This window comes from Mesoplodon mirus, assembly GCF_964341445.2.
Source record: "Mesoplodon mirus genome assembly, chromosome: 5".
NCBI lineage: Eukaryota > Metazoa > Chordata > Mammalia > Artiodactyla > Ziphiidae > Mesoplodon > Mesoplodon mirus.
Genome location: NC_138980.1, coordinates 92,530,325 through 92,555,178, shown reverse-complemented (window position 1 = coordinate 92,555,178; position 24,854 = coordinate 92,530,325). Strand labels below are relative to the sequence as shown.

The 24,854-nt window shown below is 36.7% G+C and overlaps 1 protein-coding gene across 2 annotated transcripts in view; it reads right to left on the bottom strand.

The window, feature by feature from the left end:
* Positions 1-374: 374 nt before the first annotated feature.
* The window catches only part of DCP2 (decapping mRNA 2), a 51,575-nt gene continuing 27,095 nt past the window's right edge, over positions 375-24,854 (bottom strand). Inside the window, exons 5-11 of one of the 2 annotated variants that reach the window (XM_082621910.1) lie at positions 19,905-20,057; positions 19,667-19,779; positions 19,465-19,572; positions 17,169-17,307; positions 14,099-14,209; positions 10,308-10,359; positions 375-7,912 (exon numbers count right to left, since the gene is read on the bottom strand). In XM_082621910.1, coding sequence (XP_082478036.1) covers positions 7,749-7,912; positions 10,308-10,359; positions 14,099-14,209; positions 17,169-17,307; positions 19,465-19,572; positions 19,667-19,779; positions 19,905-20,057 — 840 coding nt within the window. In that variant the 3' untranslated portion in view covers positions 375-7,748. The remainder of the gene's footprint in view (positions 7,913-10,307; positions 10,360-14,098; positions 14,210-17,168; positions 17,308-19,464; positions 19,573-19,666; positions 19,780-19,904; positions 20,058-24,854) is intronic. The other variant, XM_082621911.1, reaches the window with a different exon arrangement.

Here is a 24,854-nt window from a genome sequence, read left to right as displayed (position 1 = left end):
ATAAAAGTTGCTGTCGTACAGCTGTGGTCTCTAGTAGAGAAGAATGTACTTCTCTGACCCCTGAGATCCAAGGACTGGCAAGCATTCTATTTAGAAAACCAGCCTCTAATACAAATTGAAGAAATGTTGGATTTTATGTATCTAATTAACTCACAATACAATCTTGCTTTAAAAATCAACAACCAAACCGTAAACTGAGATGGAGAATACATACCAGTTTTCATTTTTGCAGACACTCTACCCTTAATATTTCTTCCTATCATATAAACATACCTTTATCTCAAACTTGTCATTTTTTTTTACTGGTCCAAAGAGATGCAGCCAAAATATGAGCAACTTGCAACCTACAACAAGTAGCAGTAGCAGAAGCCAGGTTAAGGTAGTAATTAAAACTGCCCAAGCAGCAAAATTTATTGATATTGCACTACAAAGAGTAAATTTAACATGATAATGTTTTTACAGAAAGCCAATATTTGATCAATCAACTGTAAAACTGTTTTAAAATACAAAGGAAACCTTCCATCATTCAAACCGTATTTAAGATAGAAGGTTTCTCATTTCTCAAATGGTGTTATTTACATCAAAAGCTTTCAAAAAGAGCATAACTGTTAAGACACGGGACTTTGTTCATTTTCTCAGTGGAGAATACAGCTGGCATTTCTAGTCAACTTTGGAAGTGCAGTAATCCTGCAAACATTTAAACTCCTGATTCATAAACATGAGTCACTGGAAATCCTTTACTTATGATAGACACACTCAATGTAAGTGAAAAATCAATAGAAGTAAAATCCTTATCCTTTCATTAACACTGAGGGGAAAAGAGAAAACTATTCAGTCAGAATGTAATAAGCCCTGAAAACACAATAAGTAATACCACTCTAAAGGTTATCAATTCATTGAACTATAAGGTGCACCAACAAGGTTGATTTGGGGGTTCCTTTTCTGCTTTTCCTAAATGTTTGACAATCAAAACAAGCACCAAAAACTTCATTACTACCATAGACAAAATCACTCCAATGGTTTACTTACAGTCTTTCTCGAAACATTAAAATGCCCTAGAAGGTAAAGTAATAAAATGCTGCTATAATTAAGGTAAAAATTAAATGTTAGATCATTTTACATGAGACAAAAATTATTGCTGAATAAAGTTTACAAACCTATTTAGTTATCACATTTAAAGTTCAGTTTTCTCAAGTGAAATATCATGTTTTAGCAAAACCATTTCATCAATTTTTTTCTACCAGATTTTGTCAGTCCATGACTCAGCATAAATATCTTCACCTTTTTCAGACTAAAACCTACCCCCAAGAAAACTGTTTTAAGACTACGTATGTTCCATGAACATTACCTAGTCTCCACAGCATCAAAGACACTTCAAATCTTGTTTTGGAAATAGGCGGGAAATATAAAGAAATCAATTCTTATTCCCTTTCCCATCCAAACTAAACTGTATGCCCTTATTTTGATGGTCACTTGAGTTAACACATGAACCATAATTCCATTTGATTAATCATTTTATTCTGAAATAAGACTTTTAAATTTTCATTAACCAGGCAAAATTAAAAATCTGAGTTGTATGAATCAATACTTAGCAAAGACAAATTTTTTATAAAGTATTAAGCTAATAGGCAAACTTCAAAAACAATTAGAAAAAATATGTATATGGTGTGTGTGTATATATATATACACAAATATATGTATATGCAAAATAGTTCATGGTTTTATTTTCCTTCCCTATTTATTACTGAAGAAAAACAGTTTATAATATTTATAAAATGGAAGTCAGGTTACCTGTCTCCTGTCCTAACTTTGAAATGAAATTAGCAAAAAAGTAAAATTAAAGAATCAGTTCTTTGGGCTCTCGCATTTGAAATTAAAAGGTACTTGTGCAAGATCCAAACACAAACCTAAAATGACCACCAGAGACAGCAGTGCCCTAGGACAGTAGTGAAATGCACAAAGAAACTGCAGATAGGTCTTTTGTGCTTTTCTATCAGTGCATATCATATGTGTTAAGACATGAAGAGTACGGCTACTCATTTGTTCCAAAAGTATTCAATATTAACACATCTAACCAAACTGCTGAGGAATAGTTACTACCTTTCTCAATTTCATTCACAGTTGAGAACCTTTGCTTCCATTTCCTGCCATCCACAATCTATTCCTAAATATCACAAAAGCATAGTAAGCGAAGATATCATTTTACAAAGATCTAGCTAATATCTTAAAGCTTAAGAAATGACTAACAATGAAGATTTGTGCCAAAAATGTTTCACACCATCGTTTGCAGCTATAGATTGTTTTAGAAACTCAGATTCAATTCATTGTAAGTACACTAAAATGTTACATCCTACATCAAAAAGTCTACAACCTAAGAATGTTAACTAAGACCACCTCTCAAAGACCAGCAGAATACTGCCCACTTTGCCCTAGAACCACACAGAAGTTTCCTTTGTTCCCAAACCAATGTGACAGCTACCTGCATGAGAGACTAAAATAAAATAGCACAGGCATCCACAACCCTCCTAACTGCTCATGGCCCAACGGTCAAAGTTAAGATGCAATCACTGCTTGTAAATTCCCACAGGGGCAGATTCACCATAGGGATGCATCACAAGAAGAAGAAAAAAAAAAAAAGATTCTTTTACCAAAAGAAAAAAAAAAGACACGGGGTGGGCACTGGGAGGGGGGAAGTAGGGGCAGGGTACAGGTGGCATGGGGCAGACTCAATGGCCGCTTCCTGATCAGTCACCCCAGAAAAGGGATTAAGAAACAACAGGTCTTCAAACAGCACTCACTGGACAGAGGCCAATAACCAAAAGAACACCCAAAAACCAAAAAAGCATCAAGTATATGTTCAGGGCCTTATTCTTCCACTGGACTGAAGGATTAAAGGCTACTAACAGGAGGGTCCATGCAAAACAAAGTTACAAACATAGGCAGTTGACTTCTGCATTCAATCTCTTTCCCAGAGCACACTTGACCAGCACTACACAGCTAATGCAACCTTGTTAAGGTTAATTCCTCTAAGATTGTGCTTTCAAGCTACCATAGCTAGACCATGCCCTCTGCTAACAACAGAAGACCCAAGACAAATGAAATCTCTTTACTGGTGATTTCATAAGGAACCCAGATTAAAGAGTAAATTATGAACATTTTCTCAAGATAAAACTTTCCTAATTTATCGTAGTTTCTTGTTTACACTTCTCTGTACCTTATGTTAAAGTCTGAGCAACAAAGCCAGTGGAAGCCAACCCTTCAAGTCCACTCCCAGGCAGGGGAGGTAGCTTTACTCTGTTCCCTAGCTACAGACCACCAATTCAGTAATAAATACTGTCTGCAACAGGAAACTAGACGGAAAGGATCACTATTCAGGACAAATGTATGGCTACCATGTGAAGTGACTATGACACACAGCTGACTACGGCTGTGTGTACTCTGGGTTGTGTTCCTGTAAGAAAGCCGTGTACTTCTAATCAGCATAGGAAGGACCAGACTCCCGAACATGGATCATTAAAGTGAGAAAAATTACGTTAGATTTACTGGATTGCTTGGCAACCATACTTAGAAAAAATTATACCCAGAGCCAGAAAACGCTTGGTAATGGCCACATATATTAGACTCTGCTTGGGCTAGACAATGATCACATTTCTAGCCTCGTGCATCATACAGCACTCAATAATTGATTTTATCTTCTAAAATTTCTTCTTCATGCTTTCTTTGCCCAGCAACTATAGCTATCTTCTTCCTTCAGGGCAGTTTTATTCTATAATAATAAACCTATCCTATTTTTGAAACTGCAATCCAGAACTCGACTTTGAAAGCATGAGACAGAGCCTACACTGTCCATCTGCAATCTGCCATCTTTATGACAGAGGAGTACAAACTTCAAGAGCAACGCAATTCTAAGAAGAAAAAGATGCTGAGAAAGCCCATCATAATCTCATTTTTAGAATTCTTGGCAACTATACAAATGTATCTTAAAGTCTAAGGACAGAATACAAAATAAGGAACTCTAGGCTTTACCAAATGATCAGGAATAAAGTTTAACAAAACTGTTACTAACACCCATTTATCTAGAGACAGGTACTTACAGGGTATTGATACCTTCAGATGGAGCAAGACTTTGTCCTGCTCACCATTAATCTAAAGTTACAGTGACATGTGAGCCCCCTTCCCCAGGCTAGAAAATATCCAAGTCAGAATTGCTAGGTAACACTTATTTTTCTTCAATCAGAAAAATGTTAACGAATCTGACCTTTTAACTATGATTAATATGCGAAGAAAATACTGCCTCAGGGAATACAAAGACACAATAGATGTCAATCAAAACAAAATCTCTGAGTGGGTGGAGGGAGGTCCACTGGTACAAAAATAAAGATAAAAAGCCAAGAGATGTCATCAGAGTAAGAAAAATAACTCGGCAAAAAGTCTAATTTTTTAACTGACTTTGCTCCTTACTGTTCAAGTTAACTGTTGCAAGCAAACAAAAAAAAGGTGATGGAATACGTAATGAAATGTTTTTAATTTTTTTAATGCACACATGCAGTCAGACCTGAACTTTTCTAAAGACTACCACAATGTATTAAGTTTTATAGAAAAATTTAATCCTGTGGAAGGATGCTATTCACTTAGATTTGAGGAGTTTTTTTTTTATATTAACATACAAATTACTAAAGACTTAAAAGACAAAATACCAACCCAATCTCATAGCATAAAATTAATTTTGCTATACATCTTCATCATCTGTACTTACTAATTGATACGTAATAGAAAAATAAGGATATCCATATTCAAAGCAGCAAGCAGTGACCACCATTCCTTTACAGCACAGGAAACTCACCTTTATATATAACCATGAAAATCCAACTTAATTTTCAAACATCTTCATTTAAATTTCACCCATGCTAAAAGAGTTCTATTAGGTTCTCAGACTTACCCAAATGCTTATGTCTCAGGAGAGCATCACTGTTTGTAATCCTAAAACCATTCATTTGCTATTTCTGAACAAAAATTTGTGAAAGCATGTAAACCAAACCCCTATCTTCTGGATTACAATGGTTAAGTACAAAAACAATTCATTGAACATCTTACAAATTACTACAGTTACACATAAAAGCACCTAAGAAATTTAAAAAAATAAAAGATTCACAGTGCACTGAACCTTGGAACATATAAGGCTGGAACATAAGAACACTGAAAAAGCGGATTGAAAAGACCTGTTCTCTCAAAGACATAAAACATAATGAACCCAACCCTTTTCTCATCTAGCTTCTTAAAACGCAGCACACAGAAGTAAAGTACTGCATATTCAGCACTCTCCTTCATCACTTGATTTCTTCAAACCATGCTAAAATTTCTCAATCGAGAAAGCTAGTTCTATGCTAAGCATGGCCTTTCTCAAGGTAACCTGAACACTGAGAAACTTAATACACAGGTTTGAGGGAATAAGTATAGCAGAAGTACATAAAACATGTACATCCAACTTATACATTTTCTGCATAGTTAAGTCACATCACACACATAAACTTTAAATCGCATCTTTTAACATTTTTTTAAATCTCAAACTGTCAAGAGAGCTAAAAGCCTCAAGTTACCAAAGTTCCACTCCAACAACACCCTTATTTTGTTCCACCCGCAGTGCATTAAATGAAGCAGCACAACAGCAATAATATTTAACCATAGTTAAACTACCATTATCGAAAAGAGATAATCTGTTGGTTCTTGAAAAGGCTCAACACCATTGGAGGCCATACTTCTGGTAACTAATCTCTTCTGCTTTAGTATCGAGAGCTGAAAGTTCCAACTTGAGGCACCAGAAAGACTGACCAAAGCACTCACTTAAAAAGGGAAAAGCCCTAAAAAATCACTAAAAATTAAACAGTTTCCAGATGGCAGTATATGAGTGAAAATGATTTACCTGCCAGGCAAACAGTTTTCACTGTTTCTGTTCATAATTTAACAGAAATCTGGAATGCTGGGACCAACTAAAAATACGGCTCAAGGAAACCCAAGCAAAGCAGCTGTATTTTTGGAAAGAACAATTAAGAGCTTCCTAATGCAATCATATAATGCATTTTTAAAAGGTCACAGAAGGATTCACAAATTTGTCACATTAAAAGACGCAGGATTGTGAATAACCTATTCTAAACACTCTGCTATAACTGAATTATCCTGCTTAGCACCAGGAGGGTGACACTTGTATTAATAAATAGAATTTCTTCTTTAAAATCAAGCCATTGAAAAGCTAAAGCAAATACCAAGTGAACTCCTTACAATAGCACTTCTTTTGAAAGTCCCACCGGGTTAAATAGAACCCCTATTAAATAGACTATCTATACAGAATAAAGATTTCTACAATAAAATTTACAAGCAGAGATATATTTTGTGGATACCACATGTAAAAAAGATTTTTAAAACCCACATGACACAAGCACACGCACGCATATGCTCACACTCTCCCCCCAACCCCCAAAGAAACACCTTCAATGAGGTTAGAAGCAGCCCAAACACTAAAGCCCCTTAAAGCCCTGGTGATTGTCCTCAATTATATAGCTAAAATCCTTCTTTAAATGGGCACTGCCATCCTTATTTGGATTTAAGAATCCTAAAGGAGCAAAATATATTCCTAGGAGTGAATTACACATGTTACTTCCGTGTTCTGATCCTCCCCTAGTGAAATGCTTTATCTGTACTTGGGTAAACTACATACCCTTCCCTTTGGCTCCATCATCTAGGGGCTTCATGCTAATAAAAGTGTGTCAGTCTCTGCTACTACTGCAAATTGGAACCTAATATACCATCAGTTTCCAAAGATCAACACTGAGATGCAATGTAAAACCTAATAATGTCAGTATTCCATACATATTTATACAACTTAATACAGAATAAAGTTTCACAAGAACAAAATCATCATATGATACTAAGGGGCTGGCAACAGGATGGTGCAGATGTGACCAAAGCAGTTTCGGGGTCCCAGCCCCCGTGTTCTCTCCCCACTACCCTCTCTCCACGGTCTCCCAGGTTCACTGACTGCACACAGCACAATTTCAAATTAGAGCATCAACTCCCCGCCCCACCAACTCAGTCCCTCTCCAGGCTGAGGACTTTGTCCTTTAATGAAGTGCTGAGAGTTCATTTTGAACATGAACATTATATAGCAGATGCTGACTCTAAATAAAACCTTAACAAAACTCCCAGCAGAGGAGGATTAGAAAACCTAAGTGGTTAGAAGCAGAGATAGGCACAAAATGCCACCAAAGCAGATGACCTGCAATCTTGACTTCTGTGACATTTCAGCTCTTGTATTCATTTAATAATTGTGTATTTTAAGTTTCTTTTAAAATTTTCAAAATAAGGAAACTAGTAGTATCAATACAATCACTGTAACGGGTTGATGGAGCATTCCCATTAACTTAGCTATTAGTGATGACTCAAATACTATTTTCTTGACCAGAATACAAAATAAAAACCAGAATCACACAGAAAAAAATGCCCTCATAAAAAGCAATTTAAATTCATTAGCCAAACACTGAAAAGGTACGTATGTATAAAAAGTTATAACTGCATTTACAGTGCAAATTCATGTTTCTTTCTACTCTCTCTTCTGCACATAGAACATCTCTTCAGAAACAACATTGCCTCCCTGCATTTCTTTAAAACACCTGAGAAAGGTAAGGCTCAAAGAGACACCCACTCAAATGCAACAAGTCTCTGATCTTGGGACTTCCACAACACATTTGTTGCTATCAAAGGTCCAAGATTTTCATTATAGCATTATGGTCAAACTTGAAACTCAAAAAGGCTCTGGATGAAAAGGGGAACTTGCAACGTCCATTACATGCCACAGACTGGCCCTCGGCATGTTCTAGCAACTGGTCTTCACCGGAGCAAGGTAAGTCATATACAGCATCTGCTTAAAAAACAAAATAAATAAGCTCAGTAACTTAGTAAGAAATCAAATCCTGCCCTTCACCTTTTGTTATAAAGAAATTCATGTGCAGTATATATTCATCTCCCCACACTCTAAATCTAACCTAAGTAGAACCACCAAGATATCTTCCTTTCCCTTAACTGGTACTCAAGTGAATTTCTAATCTATTATTGCTTATTCCAAACAAATATTCAAAATCTTAATCTCAGTCTTTATTTTAAGACCCTTAATATTCACCTGCTTTCAAAAATGGGCATACCTAGGGACTTCCCTGGTGGTGCAGTGGTTAAGAATCCTCCTGCCAATGCAGGGGATACGGGTTCGAGCCCTGGTCCAGGAAAATCCCACATGCCACGGAGCAACTAAGCCCATGCGCCACAACTACTGAGCCTGCGCTCTAGAGCCTGTGAGCCACAACTACTGAGCCCACGTGCCACAACTACTGAAGCCAGTGCACCTAGAGCTTATGCTCCACAACGAGAAGCCACTGAAATGAGAAACACGTGCACTGCAATGAAGAGTAGCCCCTGCTCGCCACAACTAGAGAAAGCCCGTGTGCAGCAATGAAGACCCAACACAGCCAAAAATAAATAAATAAATATTTTTTTAAATGGGCATACCTTTGTTTACCACCTATATTTATATTTTGTGCCAACATAAGGGGAGCTTCTTGACAGAGATCAACATGTAAACATTATAAAGATTATAATTACAATGTAAGATCTGTAAAGATTCCAATTCTAGAAAAATAAAGCTGGAGGTTATCAAATCTTCAGGGTGTATGTCAACCTAAAGAAAAATCCAAATTTTCAAAATCATAGTACAACAGAACTCCAACTTATTGGGGCTTTTTTTCCCCCCCTTAAAGTAGAACAGGGACCTGGACCAGGAAAGTAGGTTTGGAACAGACACCGAAAGGTTGAGGCAGAAATAAAGTCTGATATGAGGTTTCCCAGGATAAGAACACTTTTATACTTCCTTCTCAAGACAACTCAAAATTTTATATATCTGAATCATGCCCAACTAAGTTGGATATACATTATAGTGTGCCTTCTTTAATGTTCCTAAACATATGGCTTTTTAAAGATTTTGTGAAATAATTGATTTCTGAAGTTACATTACTTCAACTATCAGCCTATCATGCCCACACCACCTAAGGTGGCCAGAAAAGTCCAACTAAGAGGAATTCTACCCCCATAACTTAATGATAGTTCCAACTTCTTCTTACACTTAATTTTCCAAAACAGGGTTAAAGGATCTCTCTCTCTCGTTTTCTTCTTGGCTGTGCCGCAGGCATGTGTGATCTTAGTTCCCCAACCAAGGATCGAACCCACATTCCCTGCATTGGAAGCACGGAGTCTTAACCACTGGACCACCAGGGAAGTCCCCAAAGCATCTCTTTTAAAATAGCTTCTATCTTGCTTAAATTATAAACAGTAATGCAAGAAAATATAATGCTTCTCAATTCTTAAGAGTTTTCTATATGAAAGCCTTAAATCTAGATGGTAAATAAATGCTTACCTACTGCACAGGGAATTTCATACCATTCAAAACAGCACCGAAGAAAAAAATAGCCTATTGCACTTCCAAATGACATCTATTAAATCAGTATTTACAAAGAGCTTTCTACATTCCTCAACATTACTTTCCAAATCAGATCACACACCTACTCTTCATAACTGAGGATGGAGAAGTTCCAAATGTCATTTTAATTTCTTTTTTTTTTTTTTTTTTTGGATACACGGGCCTTTCACTGTTGTGGCCTCTCCCGTTGCGGAGCACAGGCTCCGGACGCGCAGGCTCAGCGGCCATGGCTCACGGGCCCAGCTGCTCCGCGGCATATGGAATCTTCCCAGACCGGGGCACGAACCCGTGTCCCCTGCATCGGCAGGCGGACTCTAAACCACTGTGCCACCAGGGAAGCCCCCAAATGTCATTTTAATAAAAGCTATCCTTAGTATCATCTTAACAAGTTGATCATTACCTCAAGTAAGGGGGAAATGTTTCCCTTCTGAAGTTAGCACTCCCCTTACATATATGTGAGAATGAGGTTTCTCCTCACCATTATATTACTTGGGTCTACTCCCTGTCTAACCCTTAAGCAATTATTTATTTATTTACAATATTCATGCACAGCACCAAGGCTTCACATTCACAAAAGAAATAGCACAGTGAAAGGGCAAATAATTTAAATAAATCTATTTTAGCCAGTTTCATATTTAGAGAACTTGACCATATATATGAACTCTCTACAGACCATGTACAACTCTTTCAGCTTATCTATCACAGTTCATCATGCACCACTAAAATCAAGGTTACTTCAAAACCAAACCAAATCCCAACCAGCAGAAATTTTAAAAAGAAAATGACTTGCCTGTTTCAAAAGTATCCTGAAGCTTTCGTGGATGAAGTTTTTTTTCACATTTCTATTAAAAAACACAAACACACAACACACTATCTCCAGTTATTTCAATTATAAATAAGGAGATATATTATCAAATTTCTCAGGAAGAGAATTAAACCATATAGTCACCATGCCCACCTTGCATTGGTATTTTTATTTTTATTTTTTTAAGCCTAAAACTGTTTTTAGTTCTTGATTACACATACAATATGGAAACACCAGAAAACAAGAAAATTATTCATTAAATTTCTCAACCCAGAGATAATTACTATTAACATTCCAGTACATCTTTCCAGCTTTTTTTCTATGAAGATATGTGTGAATGTATTTTCATATAATTATGTAACAAACAGAATTATTCTATACATAGTATTCTATAACCCACTTTTTATTATTTTTAACATCTTTATTGGAGTATAATTGCTTTACAATGGTGTGTTAGTTTCTGCTTTATAACAAAGTGAATCAGCTATACATATACATATATCCCCATATCTCCTCCCTCTTGCGTCTCCTTCCCACCCTCCCTATCCCACCCGTCTAAGTGGACACAAAGCACCGAGCTGATCTCCCTGCGCTATGCAGCTGCTTCCCACTAGCTATCTATTTCACATTTGGTAGTGTATATATGTCCGTGCCACTCTCTAACTTCAACTCAGCTTACCCTTCCCACTCCCCATGTCCTCAAGTCCATTCTCTACGTCTGCGTCTTTATTCCTGTCCTGCCCCTAGGTTCTTCAGAACCACTTTTTTTTTTTTTAGATTCCATATATATGTGTTAGCATACAGTATTTGTTTTTCTCTTTGACTTACTTCACTCTGTATGACAGACTCTAGGTCCACCCACCTCATTACAAATAACTCAATTTCATTTCTTTTTATGGCTGAGTAATATTCCATTGTATATATGTGCCACATCTTCTTTATCCATTCATCTGTCAATGGACACTTAGGTTGCTTCCATGTCCTGGCTATTGTAAACAGAACTGCAATGAACACTGCGGTACATGACTCTTTTTGAATTATTGTTTTCTCAGGGTTTATGCCCAGTAGTGGGATTGCTGGGTCGTATGGTAGTTCTATTTGTAGTTTTTTAAGGAAATTCCATAGTGGCTGTATCAATTTATATTCCCACCAACAGTGCAAGAGGGTTCCCTTTTCTCCACACCCTCTCCAGCATTTATTGTTTGTAGATTTTTTGATGATGGCCATTCTGACCAGTGTGAGGTGATATACCTCATTGTAGTTTTTTGCCTTTGCCCTGCAGGATCTTTTTTTTTTTTTTTTTAACATCTTTATTAGAGTATAATTGCTTTACAATGGTGTTATTAGTCTCGGCTTTATAACAAAATGAATCAACTATACATATGATTAGTGATGTTGAGCATCCTTTCACGTCTTTGTCGGCAATCTGTGTATCTTCTTTGGAGAAATATCTATTTAGGTCTTCTGCCCATTTTTGGATTGGGTTGTTTGTTTTTTTTAAATATTGAACCACATCAGCTGCTTGTAAATTATGGAGATTAATCCTTTGTCAGTTGCTTCATTTGCAAATATTTTCTCCCATTCTGAGGGTTGTCTTTTTGTTTATGTTTTCCTTTGCTGTGCAAAAGTTTCATTAGGTCCCATTTGTTTATTTTTGTTTTTATTTCCATTTCTCTAGGAGGTGGGCAAAAAGGATATAACCTACTTTTTAAATGTATATACTATGAACATATTCCTTTTTCAATAAATACAAATCTACACCATCACTTTTAATGACTACATGGTAGTCTATGGCATAGATCTACGATATTGCATTTAATATTATCTTCCTGGATACTTAGATTGTTTCCATGTTTTCATAATTAAGAGCAATGGAGTGAATATTCTTTAAATTTCTCTTCTAGGGAAACAAGGTAAGAACTTTTTCAGGCTTTCAATATAGCCAAACTACTCTCTAGGAGGCTGTACCAATTAGCAATTTTTAAGTGTTCTCAATATTCTCAACAATACATAAGTGGCTATCTTTTCATCTTTGCCAATCTAATGAGGAAAAGTGGCATCCTGTTTTAATTTACTTTCTTTGATTACACATTTATACATTTATCAGTCACTTTTAGTTCTTCCCTTATAAGCTGTTCATATACTTGTACTCCATCATTAACTTTAAGAACTTATAAAAAATTTATTCAAGTTCTTTTAGACAAATATGAGTCATTTGTGAAGTTCCCCCCAAAAAATCAAGGATTTTGATTGGTATTGAATTAAATCTATATATTAATTTGAGGAGAATTAACATTTGTATAGTACTATCATTTTAATCTGTCCAGCTTTTGTTAGGGACAGATGTTGAATTAGATTAAAAGCCTTCTGACCATCTATTAAGACTCTTCTTTGTTCTTGTCACTATTTCTACCAGAGTGGAGTGCAATAATAGTAAAGGGCAAGTAGTCTAACAGTGAACTGATCTTTAACATGTGCTTGCTAGTGGAATCAATACACCCCAAGTTAAATCAACAGCACCTAGGGAATTCAAGGAAAATACTTTTGTTAAAAACTTGGAATTACTATTATCACCCACTGTTAAAGAAAGAAAAATAGGTGAAGATACAATAAGAAAATTCAACATAGAAATACCAGGACTGGGACTTCCCTGGTGGTGCAGTGGTTAAGAATCTGCCTGCCAATGCAGAGGACACAGGTTTGATCCCTGTGTCTGGGAAGATCCCACATGCCACAGAGCAACTAAGCCTGTGCGCCACAACTACTGAGGCCACAAGCCACAACTACTGAAGCCCGTGCACCTAGAGCCCATGCTCTGCAGCAAAGAAGTCACCACAATGAGCAGCCCGCACGCCACAACGAACAGTAGCCCCCACTCGCTGCAACTAGAGGAAGCCTGCGTGCAGCAAAAATAAATTAATTAATTTAAAAAATAATAAAAATAAATACATCTTTAAAAAGAAAAGGAAAGAAATACTGGGACTTATATAAGATAAGCAAGATAAGCAAGGAGACTTACCAGTTTATGAATTACTTTCTGGAACACAGACTAAAAGAATGGAAGTAAATGCCTTAAAATGCTCACACGTATTTGTCTTTCAGCCTAGTCTAATGACTATGACACTGGCTATGAGTATTTTGTTTTATTTATTTTCATTTTCTAAATTCTATCTACTTGAAGAAAAAAACAAAAAGAAAAACACTGTGATGTTATTCCAAACTTTTAACTTCATTAAAATAATACAGACTCTATTTAGAAAAATATAGAGAGAATACTTAGGACTTGTCTAGAAAGCAGGGTTGACTACACACAGTTTCCAAAGTATTAAAATAAATCTAAATAGCCACATATAGATAACCAACAAGAACCTACAGTATAGCACAGGGAACTCTACTCAATACTCTGTAATGACCTATATAGGGGAACAGAATCTGAAAAAGAGTGGATATATGTATATGTATAACTGATTCACTTTGCTGTACACCTGAAACTAATACAACATTGTAAATCAACTAGACTCCAATAAAAATTAATTTAAAAAATAATAAATAGATAAATACCCACATAAAAAGTAAAGACCAGATGCACATATGAATCAATGTGATAAACCTATAATTGAGAGTGGGCAGAGATTTTTTTAATGGGTGAATAGTGCACACACAGCAGGTTCATAAAAATCCTGTCAATATATCAATTCAACATGCCTCGCCAATGCCCTTGCCCCATCTTAAAAAGCGTGAACTGCCTTATTAGCATGAGAGCTGTTAACTCTTACCATCAAGGGATTCTGCTGCTTGCCTGGCTGGCTGTGGACCCCATTTGTTCTTTTCTTTTGATTAGGTGACTCTTGATACTGTTTTCTGCCATTTCCCCTCATACTTTGACTCTGTTTTTCCAGTAAGAAGAAATAAAATGTAAACCTACAGCATAATGTAATAGGATAAAACAATATACCCCTATGAATGTATTTAGCTGGTTGAATCAGAGTTCAGCAAAGCCCCCCACCCAAAACCTTCCTTAAACACTGGAGAACCACTATCAACATATTTTCTTATAGAAGACAGTGCTTCACAAAGCACGAGTCCTCAAAAGATATGAAATAGCAAATATAATGGTCTCTAGGAATCTTTCCACACCTCTTGCCTTATGCCATTTCTGCTCACAGACTGTGTTTACAAGCATGAGGAGTCAAAGAATAATGGGAGCAAGGAGAGGGAAAACCTTATGTGACTGCCAAAGAAAACCTCTCTGTGAGGGAACACTGAGGCACATTGACTACAGTCCTTAAAGCTGGAAACAGGCAGCAGATGCGATCACTGTTACCCTAAAATCTGCTTTAAATTATTAATAAACAAATAGGGATTTTTAAAATTAATAATCTCTTTTTATACAAAATAATAAAGACAACTGTTTTTTTTAATTTGGGCCATTATCCCTAAATTTAGACCTAAAACCTAAACATGCAGTAGTTGACATCTTGCTATTATACTGCTTTCACGAATTAATTTTCTTAGAAAATAACTCTAAGTTTAACTTTAAACACAAAGTTTTTAAACATTAATTTGGCCTTAGAGGTCTTAAAAAGACAGCTATTTAAGAGGACTAGCTAAAGCAGTGAATAGAATAATTTTATTATTTTTTTAAAATGTATAAAAATACATTTATTTATCTACATTCTACCTACCTACAGAAAAAATTAAGCAGTTCCTAAAATAGCTTGAAAACAACAAGCTAATTTAAAGAAAGAAAGGTAGGGAAATACAGCTTTCAGAGACTCATGTTACCACACACTTTTAATTCAATTTCATTCCATTCTTCCTGGTATTTACCTTTTATTGCAGTACCATGTACATAAAATTTAGCACTTGAACCACTTTTAAGTGTACAACTCAGTGGCAGTGTATAGTTACAATGTTGTGCAACCACCACCAGTATCCATCTCCAAAGCTTTTTCATCATCTAAACAGAACTTCGTACCTATTAAATAATTCCATATTCCTTCCTGTCCCTCAGCCCTGGTAACCTCAAGTTAATTTCTGTCTATAAATTTGTCTACACTAGGCACCTCATGTAAGTGGAATCATACAATATTTTTCCTTTTGTGTATGGCTTATTTCACTTAGCATGTGTTTAAGGTTCATCCATGTTGTAGCACGTACGTATCATAATTTCATTTTTTTTTAATATTTGTTTATTCATTTGGCTGTGCCGGGTCTTAGCTGCAGCATGAGGGATCCAGTTCCCTGACCAGGGATTCAACCTGGGCCCCCTGCATTGGGAGCGTGGAGTCTTAACCACTGGAACACCAGGGAAGTCCCTTTCATTCCTTTTTAAGGCCAAATAATATTCCACTGTATGTTTATTTTGTTTATCCATTAATCTGCTGACAGACACATGGGTTGTTTCCACCTTTTGGCTATCATGAATAATGCTACTGTGAACACTGGGATATAAGTTACCTGTTTAAGTGCCTGCTTTCAATTCTTTTGAGTATGAGCCTAGGAATGGAATTGCTGGGTCATATGGTAATTCTATGTTTAACTTTTTTTTTTTTTTTTTTTTTTGCGGTATGTGGGCCTCTCACTGTTGTGGCCTCTCCCGTTGCGGAGCACAGGCTCCGGATGCGCAGGCCCAGCGGCCATGGCTCACGGGCCCAGCCGCTCCGCGGCATATGGGATCCTCCCAGACCGGGGCACGAACCCGTATCCCCTGCATCGGCAGGCGGACTCTCAACCACTTGCGCCACCAGGGAGGCCCCTATGTTTAACTTTTTGACGAACCATCCAAACTGTTTTCCATGGCAGCTGCACCATTTTACATTCCCACCTGCAATGCACAAGGGTTCCAATTTCCCTACATTCTTGTCAACGCTTATTATTCTCCATTTTTTAAATTACATTTTTATTACTTCATACCTAAAGGGTATTAATAGTATCTCCTGTGGTTTTGATTTGCATTCTACTAATGACTGTGAACATCTTTTCATGTGCTTATTGGCCATTTGTATATATTCTTTAAAGAAATGTCTATTCAAGGTGTCTACCCATTTTTTTAATTGGGTTGTTTTGTTTGTCACTGAATTGTAGGAGTTCTCCAGATATCCTGGATATTAATCCATTTTGATATGTGATTTGCAAATTCTCCCATTCCATGGGCTGTCTCTTCTCTTTTGATAGTGATCTCTGATGCACAAAAGTTTCTAATTTTGATGAAACCAGTATATTTTTTAAAGAATGAAAATAAAAAGAAGGAGTGGTACCCAAATAGATGGCTAAAGTAATAAAGACAGATAATACCATGGATTAGTAAGGATGTGGAACAAATGGAACTCTCATATATTTTGCTGGGGATATAAATTACTTGAGAATATTGTTTGAGTATATACTCAAGAACATAGGCATATCCAGTGCTCCAACATTTCTACCCAATTCTATATACCCAAAAGAACTGTGTATGTTCCTCAAAAGACATGTACAGAAATATTCATAGCAGTATGGTTTGTAAAAGCCCCAAAGTGGAAACAACAAACATGTCCACTAAGAGTAGAATGGATAAATAAACTATAATATAATCATACACCAGAATACAACACAGTAATGAACCTTTCACTGGTAGCATATTTACCAAAATCAGATGTTAATTCATATTACTTACTACACTGGATTAATACCAAAGCTGTAAAGGTTAAGGAGTCTCATCCCTACTTCAAATCACAAGTCAGAAATACAGGAGCCTTGGATTAACAATTCAGAGCTCTACAACTGTTAATCTGTAATTCCTCAACTCAGATATATTCCAGTCAAATAATCTAAAGTAATGAAAATCTTTAAATGTGTATCACTCACCTTTGCTTTTAAAAGGTCAGACATTTCAGAATGATTATTATTATATGGTTTTTGTTGCAGTGGTTGCCTGTGCTTTACCCACGGGTCACCGGGAGAACCTTCAGGAAATAATTGCTGACTGTGGCGGAATTTGGTTCGACTACACCAAGATTTAAAAAATAAAAATCAGATCAGAAAATTTTCACTTATAGTTTTTCTAACACCTGTTAGTTTATCTTACAGACTACAAATTTTACTTTATTTACTGTCTATCTCCGTCCACTGGAGTATAAGCTCCATGAGGGCAGGGGATTCTTGTTGACTCTATCAATTTACCCTCAACACCCAGAAGAGTGCCTAGCATTCCATATTTCTTGAATGAATTAATAATGTTATTTTTAATCCCAAAGTTTCCTACATTTGTTGATACCACTTCCTCCCTATAACTGATTTTACTTTTAAAAATCTGGGGAGTTCCCTGGCGGTCCAGTGGTTAGGACTCTGCGCTTCCAGTGCAGGGGGCATGGGTTTGATCCCTGGTTGGGGAACTAAGATCCCGCAAGCCATGATGCATGCCCCCCCACCCCGCAAAAAAAACCACAACTGAAGAAAATAATTCTTTCATAAATTTAATAAATTTAGTAATAAATTCAATAAATAAATCTAGTCAAAACAAACAAATGTCAGTGGATCTTCCTTCTTAACAGGACAGACAACTCAATTCTCAATTCTTTACTAGGATGCTTAAGTATGGAATTTGATCTGGCACAGGTCAGTTATGGACCCCGGCCATGCTGGAAGAGGATCTGAAAAATTAAGCTACATTGTACAGCAAAAAATTCAGGAGCTCAAAAACGATGGAGAAGCAAATTAAATAAAGATCCAGTCTCAAATACTTATGCAAAAGAAACCAACTGTAACAGTAGTTTGTAGTAAAGATAAGAAATCGTATTCTGTAGTACCACATACATGTGTAATACAGTCCAGAGTCACTGATCCCAAGATCCATATTATAGTAAGATTGTTTTTGAATATTTCAGAATCTGTCCCCTTTCCCATTTAAAAACTGTAATTAAATTGCAGACTCTCTACTCTTTCTTTAGACAAAATTCAGATATTTCCTCCAACACATCAATAGATGTTATTCTATATGCTAAAAACAGACACCACCCTGCCTAAGAAACCTGAAATTTGGTTAAAGAAGTTGCCTTATTGTCTCCTTATTCCATTCTCTAGGACCACAAACCCTATCACTGACTGAAAGATGTGGGAATCTTATCACACACTATGGTGGACAGATTCTCCCAAATATGAACAGTGACACAATTTATTTTCAAACAGCGTCACTATTTCATGACTTTTTAGTAGTGATTGGGTTTTTTTAATCTTGACTACATTCCTGTTTACTCTTTTTCTTTTTTACTGCTTCCCTTATGTTTAGTAGTATATAATTTGGTGATTATAATCATAGATTCTGAAAGGCAGAAATGACCTTTCAAGGCACTCAGTCTAATCTCCTATCCTAATAAAATTCAACTAAAATGGAATTTCCCTATGTGCTTAAAAAATATTGACTGCAGATGTGTTACTCCTATTGTTTACTTTTTAAAGCTCTGGGATAAAAACAGAACACCTAAATTAGAGAAAGTATAAAAAGCAACTCTCTCTGAACCTAACAAAGGCAAAGTTCTAGCAAGCTGATTACAAATACATATACTTATTTAAGAAAATTACTTACTCAGCCTACTCTATAATTGTGATTTGGATACAATTACATTCCAATGAAGAAAATGCTCTTTACGGTTCATGTCCATGGAATAATCACTCTTTATAATATACAGTCTAGGCTAGGGAAAGAAAAGAAGCAAGCCCAAGCCTTCACAGTGCTATCTTTCTGAATAAATTATACATACACCAGCATCCCTCATCTCCTCTACACAAAAACAAACTTCAACATATTCCCCCATTCAACCATCTTCAGAAACTCAATTATTTCTAAAGTAAAGATATGAGAACAGGGAAGTAACAGTATAAATATACATACAGAGGATTTTTGTCTTTTCCTCATAGTCTATCTATCCATCTAAAAAGTTGATAAGCTCTTATGTATACCATTTTTAAATATGCCTGAAGCTCCTTTCCAAATTCAACTAACCTCTCATCAAAAACCCTTAAAAATTTTTTCAATTATTTGTGAGACCAGTAACGAAATAGTACCTACAAAAAGGAAGCCAACACCTCTGCAAACTTTATAAGCAAAATGTCACTGCATTAAAAACTATCAAAAAGTCAGAATCCTACGCATATATTTCTTTACCTCAATTTTTCCACAGTGGGTTTAGCTGGTGTGCTACCAGCTGAGGAAAATCCATTGTCACTATCTGAGGAATCGCCAAATCTTCGAGAAAGCCAGTCCCTTAATGGTCTATAGAAACATTAAGAATTTTAAAACTTGGCTATGTAAAGAAACTCACTATCAGAATTTATGAAGTTTTGTATTTAAAGAAATACAAACATACCTGATAAAAGGAATGGCCATAAAAAATTTGTTTGGTGCCAAACCAAGTTTGGATTTTGGGGTCATATCATTTCTATGACAGGGCAATTTCTCAATGGAGAACCACTCAATGTTCTGAAACACAAGAAAATAATTCATTTTGTTAGTTATTTATTATCAAGGAGTTTCTAAAAGCAATTTCCTACATCATTTAATTGGGATACTGTCCAGCAATCTGAAAATACTTTTCAATTACATACCCGAATTTCTCTTCTGGTTTTCGGGTTAAATTTGGTATCTTTTGGAATTCCTGGAATGATGTACAAACGAGCAAGCTGGTCATTAATTCGAAGTTCAATGTAATCATCCTTACAAATATAATCTTTAATATCAAAACCAGTTTCTTCAAAGACCTGGAAATAACAAATGTGGATGATGATTTTCAAGTTTTGCTGTTAGACCTTCAGTTCATTAAAATTTGTTTATATCAAAGACAAAAATTCGGGACTTCCCTGGTGGCGCAGTGGTTAAGAATCCGCCTGCCAATGCAGGGGACACGGGTTCGAGCCCTGGTCCGGGAAGATTCCCACATGCTGCAGAGCAACTAAGCCCGTATGCCACCACTACTGAGCCCACATGCCACAACTAATCAAGCCAGCGCGCCTAGAGCCCGAGCTCTGCAACAAAGAGAAGCCACCCCAATGAGAAGCCGGCACCCCGCAACGAAGAGTGGCCCCCACTCGCCACAACTAGAGACAAGCCCGCACGCAGCAACGAAGACCCAACACAGCCATACATTCATTCATTCATTCATTCATTCATTTAAAAACCACTAAGGAAAAAGTCAGAATATTTCAGGGTCTAGTTCTAGCTGTGCCTCTGTTGAACTGTTCACTATGGAAAAACCTCCTTGCATACTTGAGCCTAAGTTTCTTCACCTATTCAGTGAAGGGCAACGTGGAAAATTGTGACTTACAATAATATATATTTGGTCACTGTCCCCCTTTCTGGTACAAGATCTCCTAAAACCCTTGGAATGCCTTAAGTGACGAAAGCAAAAGTGTCTTTTTGTTATGTTAATTAGGTGACTTAGGAAGCCCACATAAGGATTGAGTAGGGATTGAAGCTGGTCGCCAGGTGATCAAGAGGGCTGGAACTTTCAGCCCCTCCTCCCCTACACCTCCAGGGACTGAGCTTAATTGCTAATGGCCAATGATTTAATCAATCATGACTATGAAATGAAGCCCCCCCTAAAAACCCAAAAGGAGAGTTTCTGGTTTGGTGAACACATGAAGATTTGGGTATAGCAGTGCCCTAGAAGAGAGCATGAAAGCTCCTTGCCCTTTCCCCATACCTTGCCCTATGTATTTATGTCTTCCATTTAGCTATTTCTGAGTTATATCCTTTTATTACAATAAACTGATAATCTAGTAAGAAAAATGCTTCTGAATTCTACGAATCACTCTAGCAAATTAATCAAACCCAAGGAGGAGGTCAGAAGCACAAATGACAACCTGGACTTGAGACTGGCATCTGAAGCAAAGGAGAGTCTTATGGGACTGAGCCCTTAACCTGTGGAATGTGATGCTATCTCCAGGTAGATAGTGTCAGAATTGAGTTGAATTGTAGGACACGCAGCTGATGTCCAAAACTTGCTTGCTGGTGTAGGGAAACACCCCCTCCACCCACACCCACACCCACACACACCCACACCCACCCACCCACCCACACACACACACACACACACTATAATTGGGTCCAGAACCCTTACGATGTTAGAATACATCAGTGGTTCCCACTCTGTGGGAAGTCACTGGGAACTCCATATGGATTTTATTCACAGCAACCACAAACCTACATGTATACCAAGCAACAGAATGAAAAGTGTCTTACACCAGCGGCTGGTTTCGTGGAAGACAACTTTTCCACGGACCGGGGTTGCAGAGCGAGGTGGGTGCCGCTCACCTCCTGCTGTGCAGCCTGGTTCCACGGTACCATTCCGTGGCCCAGGGGTTAGGAGCCCCCGTCTTTCACAAAGAAAACCATTTCTCAAACATGAAAACGGAATGTGATTAATACTAATATTTAAGTGGACAGATTCCAAGAGTATAGCTACAACCACATTTGCACATGTGTGTGTGGGGAGGTGTTGTAAATGCACTAAAAATGAGAACTAGTGAAGTGGATTAATGGTTCTAAAACTGCCTTTCCTCACCATGCCTCAAGGACTGCAGGAGCGTAAATCTCAGGAATAAAATGTCACATCTAACCCTCACCTTTTCCTTTAGCCAGAGGAGCCATCCTTAATGATTAAAATCCCGGGCTTCTGCTTAAAATTTAAAAACCACTGGTATCTTCTAGCCTTAAAGTTCTCCTTCAGATAACATTTGTGTTCTCTGACAAAGTCCTTCCCCACTTCACCCCCAAATGCAAAAGGCTTTGGAGCTTTAGTGTCTAGTAACCAGTGTGCATCTTTTACACTGGAGTTCGTTCCTCCTCTTCCCTCTAGTTTCAGCACCTTCTAACCAATCGGTGGGACAGAACATGCACAGACCTGCATCTCTTACAAGGTATGGGTGTGAAGGAGCAATTTCTATCCATTTTTTTTTTGTCTCTTCCCTCCTTCTCTTGCCAGTACATCTGACAAAAGAAAGGTACATCTTTCTACCTTCCTCAATAAGGGCACATCTATACTTGTCTCAAACATGTGTAGACTGTAACTCACAATTTAAGCTCCTCTACGACACCTAACTCATTTCTGTATACTCCCAATTATGCTAAACCTTTCCCTAATTTTAAGAACTAGGTGAATATACTTATTTGAAAACTGCTCTATGGTATATAGAAAAAACAGACATTATTTGTGTTTCCTACTTCTGGAAATGACAGAGTGGGAACAGAAGTACAGACATGCTACCAAAAAAAAAAAAAAGTTTTCTTGTCCTAAACCTATACACCTTTTTCAAAATAAAATTCTTTTACCAATTGTGGATTTATTTCGCAACTCATGTATGCTATCTGGAGTGAAAGTCCAGATACTTTGGTTTTCCTTTTCTTTGCAACTAAGGTCTAACCTACTCTACTGCTTCAGACATAGCTTAAAAAAAATTTTTTTAATTGTAAATCAATCAGGATGGATATTAGATTTATAACTGTAACAATTAGGACTGGCTTACCTGAAAGTTTACACATCAGTGACATAAAATTGTTTCTCTTCAAAGTTTCCATTAAGAAGGTCAAAAGGGAAGACATAAACCAGAAGACATTCACAATACACTCAAATCCAGACTATATTAAAAAGTCTTATATATCCACAGGACAAGTAAACCAACTTTTTAAAAAAATGGGTAACATGTAAGTGGGTACTTAATAAAAGAGGACATTCAAATGGCCAATAAGAATATGACAATGTGGTCAACATCATTAGACTTCAGAGAAATATAAATTAGAAGCACAATGACAGACCATTACATTCCCATGAGAATGGCTAAAAATTTTTTAAAATTGAGATACAATTAGCATTATATTAACTTCAGATATACAACATAATTAACTTTTTGTATATATTGAGGAATGACCATAAAATTTTTTCCCAGTTTTACTGATATAATTGATATATATCATTGCTTAAGTTTAAGGTGTACAGCTTAACGGTTTGACTTGTAATGAGAACTCATTGTAATGCGAACTCCTAGGATCTACTCTCTGAGCAACTTTCATACGTATCATACAGCAGTGTTAACTATAGTCATCGTGTTGTTCACTGCATCCCTAGTACTTATTTATCTTCTAACTCAGTTTGTGCCTTTTGACCACCTTCCTACAATTCTCTACACGCACACACCCTCTGATAACCACAAATCTGATCTCTCCCTCTATGAGTTTTGTTTTGTTTTTTCAGATTCCACATATAAGTGAGACCATACAGTACCTGTCTTTGTCTGACTTATTTCATTTTGCATAATGCTCTCAATGTCCATCCATAGTGCAAATGGCAGGATTCTTTTTTTTTTAACAGCTGAAATATATTCCATGGTGAGTATAACATACCACATTTTCTTTAACCATTCATTGATGAACACTTAGGTTGTTTCCATGTCTTGGCTGTTGTAAACAATGCTGCTATGAACATAAGAATGCAGATACCTTTTCAAGTTAGCATTTTCATTTCCTTTGGATATATTCCCACTAGTGGAATTGCTGGATCATATGGTAGTTATAATTTAATTTTCTGAGGATCCTCCATACAGCTTTGCATAGTGGCTGTACCAGTTTACAATCTCAGTAACAGCGAACAAGGGATCCCTTTTCTCCACATTCATCTGTCTTTTTAAGGTGGCCATTCTAACAAGCATAAGAGATATATCATTGTGGTTTTGATTTGTATTTGCCTAATAACCTAGTGATGTTGAGCATCTTTTCACATACCTCTATCTTCCATTCCATTAGTCATTCCTCTACCTTCTTTGGAAAAATGTATATTCAGGTCTTTTGCCCATTTTTTAATTGAATTATTTGTTGAGTTGTATGAGTTCTTTATACATTTTAGCTATTAACCCCTTATCAAATATATGGTTTTCGAGTATTTTCTCCCATTCCGTAGGCTGTCTTTCTACTTTGTTGACTGTTTCTCTTGCTGTACAGAAGCTCTTGGGTTAATGTAGTCGCACTTGCTTATTTTGGTGCTTATGCTTTTGGTGTCATAGCCAAAAAATCATCGCCAAGACCCATGTCAAGGAGTTTTTATCCTGTTTTCTTCTAGGAGTTTTATAGTTTCAGGTCTTACATTTAAATTTAAGTCTTTAATCTATTTCAAGTTAACTTCTGTGAGTGGTGTAAGACAGGGGTCTAGTTTCATTCTTTTACATGGGAATATCCAATTTCTCCAGCAACATTTACTGAAGAGACTTCTCCATTCAGTTTTCTTGACTCCCTCTTCAAATATTAGCTGACCATACATGTGTGGGTTTACTTCTGGGATCTCAGTTCTACTCCATTGATCTATATATTTGTCTGTTTTTATACCAGTGCCATACTGTTTTAATTACTATAGCTTTATAGTATAGCTTGAAATCAGGCAGTGTGATGCCTTCCACTTTGTTCTTCTTTCTCAGGATTGCTTTGACTATTTGGAGTCTTTTGTGGTTCCATATACATGTTAGAGTCTTTTGTGGTTCCATATACATTTTAGAATTTCTTTTCTAATTCTG